The sequence below is a fragment of the Salvelinus sp. IW2-2015 genome, unplaced genomic scaffold, assembly GCF_002910315.2.
Source record: "Salvelinus sp. IW2-2015 unplaced genomic scaffold, ASM291031v2 Un_scaffold2355, whole genome shotgun sequence".
NCBI lineage: Eukaryota > Metazoa > Chordata > Actinopteri > Salmoniformes > Salmonidae > Salvelinus > Salvelinus sp. IW2-2015.
The window spans coordinates 93,690-102,407 of record NW_019943680.1 but is presented as its reverse complement, the minus strand read 5'-3'; the positions used below and the strand labels follow the sequence as shown (position 1 = coordinate 102,407).

At 45.2% G+C, this 8,718-nt stretch overlaps 1 protein-coding gene across 1 annotated transcript in view; it reads right to left on the bottom strand.

The window, feature by feature from the left end:
• Positions 1 to 662: 662 nt before the first annotated feature.
• The window catches only part of LOC112073764 (diacylglycerol lipase-alpha-like), a 43,029-nt gene continuing 34,973 nt past the window's right edge, over positions 663 to 8,718 (bottom strand). The window contains 2 exon segments of the mRNA XM_070440270.1: positions 663 to 4,171; positions 5,252 to 5,424. Of these exon segments, the coding sequence (XP_070296371.1) occupies positions 3,103 to 4,171; positions 5,252 to 5,424 (1,242 nt within the window). The 3' untranslated portion in view covers positions 663 to 3,102.

Below are 8,718 nucleotides of genomic sequence, written 5' to 3'. Positions count from 1 at the left end.
GATCAGTAAACTTACCTTCACGCTTGACCGGTGCAGAGTCGATCAAACTGTTAATTCATACCATCTTCTTAGCTAAGCGGCAATCCAATCATGTATAGTTTTTATACATTTAACGTTAGGCAGCTAGCTAATTAAACGTTGTTGATGTTATCGTGTGAATGATTTGATTTCCGGAAGTGGAACCCTTCTTCGCTGTCCGAAACCCGTGGGCTACTCTGCACGCACTGGCTATAGTGCCACCTACTAAGGCAGGGTATCATCACACCCACCCAGTAGCATACAGATGTATCTTTCACAAGGTGCGTTGTTTTTCTCCGCTGAATTAAATTGTACCCTCTAACTTGATTTGTGAATGGATAGCTATAACCTGGCATAAAATACCTATATACTCGGTCTACAATTAACGTAATAATACTTTATAATTTACATGTGAATATTCACTTGAATGTGCAATCAACGGAAGCATGTCGTCAGACATCCAGATAGTTTGAAGTGTTCTAGGCCCTAAAGCCAGCTGACATCTGGGCTGTTTGGTAGCAACCTACATATGTTTTCCCACTATTCTCCACTGCACAACCACCATTATGGTAGGCATATCTAGCTCAAAATATGCAGCCTGTTGAGAGGTTGGCAAATAGAAATGACATTTTAAAAAGTTCCAGTAATTTTCCTTAAATTGGTTTTGCTTTATTCCATTACAGGCAGGGCAGTGAGAGGTGGCGGGGGTTAAATACATTCTCAATCTGGGACAGGAAGGGAAGAGTAGCAAACCAGGTAAACATGGACAAGACATCATTGAATGATTTATCAGTCAACATAGATTATTGGCAGAATTGAACAGAATTGATTACTAATTTTTCTGTCATAGATCTTTCTCACTAAATAGATTCATTTRCCCCCCCATACATTTGTACTTTTTCTATATATGTCAATATTGATATAGATTTGTAATATACCTGTTATCATAGTCATTTTCTATGTTATTCTATTTTCATTTAATCTTTTTTATAATAAAAAAACTAAAACAAAGACAGGAAACAAGACATCTGCATTTAAATAATGACAAATGAGACACTGCTGTACATGTCATGGTGAAAAGGGAATGTGGCATCTTCCTATGGTGGTGCTGATATAGCCTACACTGGGCCGTGACCCACTGCAGCAAAGCTATTTCACACTGGTTGTTCAACACTGTGCTGGCAAAGTAGAGACTAGTGTGAGAGCATGGATTTGTGTGGTGTCAAACTGTAATCTGGCCACAGAGTGAGGCCTGTTGAGTGATACCACAGCAAAGCCATTTCTAAAAGAGTACAGCTTCTATAGGTCACCACAGTGACCCCTTCAGAATGGCTGTATTGTATCAGAGGTCACTGTAATGACCCCACTTCCTATTATAGAGTCTGTCTCTCTGCCATCACCATGGCAGCTAATGGAGGCTGCTGAGGGGAGAATGGCTCATAATAATGGCTGGAACAGAGCGAATGGAATCAAACACATAGAAACCATGTGTTTGATACCATTCCACAAATTCCGCTCCAGCTATTACCARGAGCCATTACCCCAATGAAGGTGGCACCAATCTCCTGTGATGTTGACACCCAGTACTTTTTCACTTGGACAGAGATATTTTCCCAGAGATATACCCTTATTTTGAGAGTCGGCTGAAATTCACCAGCCTTACCCAGCAACTGAAAGCCGAACTCATAGAAAGCAAACCAAACTGTTACAAGAGTAATAATAAGGATAATAATAATACCACCAATAATAGTAAGAAACAACAGTAATAAATAATGTAGTATGTTTGATCCAACCAATACAACTGATATGAAATATGTTTGCCACATGTTTTAGTAAAATGTAGTGAAAGTGGGCACTACAACCTGTACAGTTCAACCTCAATATGCTTGATATGAACCAGTTTAAAGGGAACCAAAGACTTAGAAGTCATTGACATAATTGTGTACCTCAGCAAGACCCCTTTAAGAGGAACAATCTCCTACAGTGCATCTCATGTTTTTTTATAGCATAATTGGCTTGGTACAAACACTTGGAGAGAGACATGTTTTGGGCGATATGTGCCATGGCAGTGTTGTAGGGATAGCTTCCTCATCCTCTCCAGGGTGGTTTAACACAGTTTGAARGGGAATAGACCGATTGGCTATTAAAAGGGAGCGATACCAAAATGTATCTTCTCCCTCTCAGAGTTAAACTTGACACCTGTATCTTTGTTTTGTGAAAGTGTACATTTTGCAGTATTTCACAAACAAACAATATCACACTTTATAAATACATTTGGCAATACATTTTTGGYCAAATTGTGCATTTTAATGTGTGTGAGATGGTTCGTATGTTAGTAAGAGTTGCTGACTGARGAGTGATTTCTGTTAATAAAAATGAATACTACGTTCCTCATGCTATAAAAACCACATTCTTAACATTTGTCACAATCACTGTTTTAAGACACATCAATACTCTATGATCTACACTCCTTCTCTTCCACACTGTCATTTCCTGATAGACCTGAGAAACAAACCATAACGTCTTCTCTCTCTCTCCTCTCTGTTGTTCAGCATCTGTCTCTGTTTTTTTAACTTTCCTGATATTAAAGATGAATAAGCTTTAGGCACTGATGAGGGAGGATGGTAAGTTAATTGTGGTCATGTGCCAATGAAAACCCCACCTAGTGTCTAACTCCTCCCTCCCCCTGTTCAGTTGTCTCCCATTTGATAAAGTCACATCACTGCAGGGCTGTAATGCTACCATGTGTTGATGTGAGATAGTGTGTGTTGGAATGACAGTCAGTGGTGAGGCTATTCACCCCAAAGCAGAACAGGCCCCTGGCATGCAGACAGAGATTCAAATGTATTATTACAATAGTAGTGAAAATGCTTTACACAGCTTTTGACACCTGAAAATGGAACAATAGTTTTTCATCTCAGTCTTATTCATTATGGTCTGTCATGTCTTTGTAAGGTACTGTAACAGCATAGCAGATTGCATTCCATCACATGCATGTTCAGTGATACTTTAACATCAGATAGATGCAGCAACGGAATAAGGAAAGAGGAGAGAGAAAGAGTCATAAAGGGACTGAGTGGGCCACTATACCATAGACACCAGTGCGTTTTCTTCAGGGTAGGGACAGGGAGTGGAGGTTCGTAGTGAGTGAGTGGGAGGAGGTGCTCCGTCGGCGGGAGAGAGGTCATTGATCTCACCAGAGGAAGAGAGAGGGAATGAGGGTGAGAGGGAGATGCCAGAGGAAGGGTCAGCAGATCCAGCAAAGGTACGCGGGGGCTTGGGGACCAGGTTAGGCTCCATTGTGGCCCGAGCCAGAAGCTGTGTATCGTCCCCCTTCTGTCCTTCCACTGGCCCCTCTCCCTGACCATATGACCCCCGACCGGACTCAGACTCCCCGTCAGACAACTCCAGAGGCGGTGAGCCACTGCCATCCAGCCTGAAGAGAGAGTCAAGGTACTGTGCAAACTCCAGCACTGCCTGACTAGGGTTGCCGTTGGACAGCTGGGCTGGAGGACTGGAGGGCTGTGACTCACCTGTCTCTGTTTCCCATCCTTCTGCCTCTACTCCGTCCTCCTCCCCATGGCTGATCCGTGGGTTGAGGGGAGCATTAGGGGTGCTGCCTGGGCTGTAAATGCCAGGCATTTGATGGCAAGGGGCAGCACAAGGCAATTTTTGTGTGAAAGGCTGACCTATGACACTCTGGGCCAGTGGTGCTGGGGAGTGGTGGCTGCTATAGCGCGMGGTGGAAGGGGAGAGGCGCATGGGGTAGTCTGGGGTGGAGCCGGATCCCAGAGGAGTGAAGTAAGGTCCTGCCTCTCCCAGCTCGTGCTCTGGGGTGGCCTGGTAGAGGCAGTCAGCAGCCAGCAGCTCAGTGCGGGAGCTGAGAGAGGGGTTCTCCTCAGGGATAGGTGCATTCAGTTGGAAGGGAAGGCACCCCAGCATGGGCGAGCCCCTGAGTGCAGCTGAGGAACGTCGAGAGTCCAGGCTGTAGAGGGACTCGGCGTCTGACAGGCTCTCCATCACGGCCAAGGGTGCGTGGCGGTCCCTCAGCTCCACGGTAAGGCGCTCCCTGGCCCCCTGCAGAACCACTGACACTGAGGGAGGGGGGCACTCTGCAAAGCCATCCAGTGATATCTCAGAGCGAGCACAGGAACTGAGAGGGAAATAGGAGCGCAAAATAAAGGGGGGAGATTAGAGAGGAGGGAGGGTGTGGTAACAGATTCACCAAATAGAGGAACATATGTTTTTTTTATTTTTAWTTTTTTTAAATGTGTCAGAGTAACAAGTGAAATTATTTAATGAAATCAAAATAGGATAGAATGAAGGCAGAAATGGTAAGGGGTCAAGTAAGAAAAAAGTAGAATACAGTAGGAATAATAAGATGGATGTGAGTAAGGGAGGTATTATAGAGAGTAGAGATGATAGAGGAGAGGGGTTGGAGCACAGAGGGGTAAGAGAGAGGGATAAAGGGTTAAGGTTAGGGTTACACTTCACAAATCACTACCAGTAGACTAAACTACTTCTGTTCTACAGGGGCTAAACCAGAGGGGGGCGAGGGGGGAACTGTACTACCATACGTTGCCACTGATCTGGAGTCAGACCAATGACTGTGGGTCAGAGTGAGGAGCGTGCATGGGAGAAAGGTACAGTGGCAGAGTTAATGCTGTCATGCTTTACTTATCTGAACACATAGAACAAACTTTGAAGGACTAAGTACATTCTTGCAGACTCTTGCACATAACATACATTCATACATTCAACGGCCAAAATAAAGGAAACACCAACAAAGTGTCTTAATAGGGTGTAGGGCCACCACAAGCCAGAACAGCTTCAATGCACCGTGGTATAGATTCTACACGTGACTGGAACTCTATTGGAGGGATGCAACATAATCAATTTCATGCTCATCCACCATTCAGTGGATAGGGGTATTGTCATCCTATGGGGGCAGAGCCATGGTAGCTAAAATGTAAAAAATACCAGCCTGCCCAGCATTTTTAGACAAGACCCTAAGCATGATGGGATGTTAATTGCTTAATTGACTCAGGAACCACACGTGTGGAAGCACCTGCTTRKAMWWWKRTTMMWWRCRTRKWTTWKRRKAYMMMTTRCKWTWWTTMGGSKYMTWKCRMMWKKKKWMSKWMYYYWTTTTMATTATASWCAGTCAGTCATAKATMTTTCRAGTCTCTGCCCAGACCCTCCCAAAGCTCCACCCATATCCCAGTGGACTAACCGAACACTGCTGTTCCTGCGGTGTTGTGTGGTTGGGGTGGGTTGTTGGGAGGCAGGAGGCGGGGCGGCTGCCATGAAGATGGTCTCTGGGTTCAGGTCCACCTCGGTTGGGCTCACCATTACCTTAGCAGCTGAAAGCAGGGCTGTCTTCCCTTTGTTATAGTTCTCCAGCACCTGTCAATAACACGATAGGAGGAGCAGTCAATTTACTGCTACCAGCATTGTAGACATTATTGACTGATTTGGAGGCTCTGGAAGGACTGAAGGGAGAGCAGTAACAGTGAACTAAGGTGATCAGTAAGGAGCGTTTAAGTGCTGTAGAACTGGAATTGCCTGTAATATGTAATTGACATCAGCAAGAACAATGGATTGACAGGTATGGTAGTACAGGAAAAAGTCAATGTGAAGATTATTGAAAACAAGGCATTGAGARGAGTCAACACTGTGTCAAGTGAAGGGAAAGATGAAGGTCAGAAACACTAAGTCCATCCACCCTCATTTGTTTAAGCATGGTACTTGAATACTGAACAAACCTGGATAGCACAGGCAAACACCAAACCCGAGTAGATACCAAAGTCATGCACTATACCCCTGGATACAAATCTCAGACTTTCACCTTACATGTTGCTGCACAAGTAGTCCATACAATGTAGGCCTACGCAGATGTATGTGTGGTGTGTACACCCTAAGTAGGTTAATCATCTAAACTGATGAAAAAGAAAAGGAGAGCAGAGAGCACAGACAACAGTTACTACACTCATGGTAATGCCCATGCACCACACAGAGAGAGAGCACAGACAACAGTTACTACACACTCATGGTAATCCCATCACCACACAGAGAGAGCACAGACAACAGTTACTACACACTCATGGTAATCCCATCACCACACAGAGAGAGCACAGACAAACAGTTACTACACACTCATGGTAATCCCGATCACCAACAAAGAAGAGACACAGACAACAAGTTACTACACACTCATGGTAATCCATCACCACACAGAGAGACACAGACAACAGTTTACTACACACTCATGGTAATCACGTCACCACACAGAGAGAACACAGACAACAGTTACTACACACTCATGGTAATCACGTCACCACACAGGTAAATATGTTATTTGTCTTTAATGAGTTAAAATGAAAAAAAGCATTATTCAAAAACATACAATATCATTAATAAATATGAAAACATTTGGATCACATGCCATGCATTTTTTTAAACACATTGTGACATGGAATACAACATTTCAATATGAAAATGACAAATGGCTATAATGAAACATGAAAATAAATTATAATGGGAGTTAACATTGAACAAACATTGATGGTATTGGTATGAAAGCTATGTGTAACAGGAAGAGATGGACAGAGAGGGATGTGAGTAAAAACAGTCAGCTAATGATGGGTGTCAATCAGCTTATAAAAAACTAAATGAAGTACAGTACTTTTCTGGATATAACTATAGCACATACTGAGAACCAGGCGAAAGATCAATAAGGCAGGAAGCAGCATGACCTTAATATTTCCATAGCAACAACAATAGAAAAAGGCACATCCCCAACACCCAAGCAGCACCATAGGGGACACAATCAGAAACAAAGCCACCAAGATCAAATACTGTAAAACACATCAACCAGTAGGTGCATCTCCAACAGTGCTCAGAGTGCTCTCCCACAGCGCAGAACAGTACCAGGGAAGTACTGTTCTGCCTCCATGACCAGTGCATGACTTGGACTGAAATAGGTGCTGGCACTCATTTTGAGTGCTGGTACTGTTTACATTTAGGTGCTTGAGCTAGGAAAAGGAGCTCAAGCAGTAGAAAATGTGAGGTGCAGGTATTCAGCTCTGGTGAGCTCCTGCCCAAGTCAAGCACTAACCATGACTAATAGACCAGCACGTCCTCCCTCTTTGTWAKGAACCCATTGAGATARATTATTAGGTCAATTTYTCTTTTGWCTAATTATATCAATGAATTGAGCATAAACGAGGGCTAGCTCAGTGCTCCATCATCTCACTAATATAAAGTGAACTGGTCTGAATGGTGGGAGGTTATTTCAGGCTGGTCAATCTGTACAAGTAGTCATCACTGTCAGGTAACAGGCTACTCTAATTTAAAACCAGACGGTCTACAGTAGCCTGTTTGCCGGTCTGTTTGTGCCATCATGCCAACTGTGGGGGAATCAGAGGACTCAGAAAAGCTTAGCACATCCTCCTTACTCAGGACACCTTGAGCTGCCAATTTGTAACAGCAGGAGGCCACAAGGAATAATGAGGAGGGGGTTAGTGTTGGAGAAATGGGGGTAACCATGGAAAGCTCACTGCATCTAGAGAAAAGCGTGCATTAGTTAGTAAGTAGGTGGTTTCTCAATCTGAACAATTTGAAGCTAAAGCAAAGAGCAAGACAGGGTTTGTAAGACTGAAGAGGCAGAGGAGGAATGTGAGCTGGAAAGGAGAGGCAGAGACTAACGTTAAACCAGAAGATTTGGGATAGGTAGTGGGAGGGTGGTGGATGGTGTATTTGAAGAGTCTACTTGGGTAGATGAAGGGGTATTGGATAGTACAGGTTCAGAGGGGCTTGGTGGAAGGGTACACCTGTAAGAGGGGGTCTGTCTGTCATGATTGTGGGGGAAAGGGTAGGTCTGTTTGGGGGGTACTTGACGCTTGAGGAAAAGAGAGTGGGTGTGACAGAGGTGTGGAGAACAAGTCCGTTTCCTGAGTAGAGGAGTCATTCGATAATTGGGAGACGGCGGGTTGGTCTATGTGGGAGACGGCGGGTTGGTCTATGTGGGAGACGGCGGGTTGGTCTATGTGGGAGACGGCGGGTTGGTCTATGTGCGGAGACGGCCGGTTGGTCTATGTGGAGACGGCGGGGTTTGGTCTATGTTGGGAGACGGCGGGTTGGTCTATGTGGGAGACGGCGGGTTCGGTCTATGTGGGAGACGGCGGGTTGGTCTATGTGGGAGACGGCGGGTTGGTCTATGTGGGAAACGGCGGGGTTGGTCTATGTGGGAGACGGCGGGTTGGTCTATGTGGAGACGGCGGGTTTGGTCTATGTGGAGACGGCGGGTTGGTCTATGTGGGAGACCGGCGGGTTTGGTCTATGTGGGAGACGGCGGGTTGGGTTGTATTGTGGGGAGACGGCGGGTTGGTTTGTGGAGACGGCGGGTGGTCCTATGTGGGAGACGGCGGCGGTTGGTCTATGTGGGAGACGGCGGGTTGGTCTATGTGGGAGACGGCGGGTTGGTCTATGTGGGAGACGGCGGGTTGGTCTATTTGGGGGGAGGGTATTTGATGGTTCAGGGGGGAAAGACTACCTATAAGAGGAGGGGTAGAGTGTGTTTGGGAACAGATGGGTATCTCTAAGAGGGGTAGATGGCAGCTCTATTTTGGGGGTTAGAGGGACAATCTGTCGGTATTATCTTGGAATGTTATGTGTGCGGCATGGGACGAAAGGGGTGCT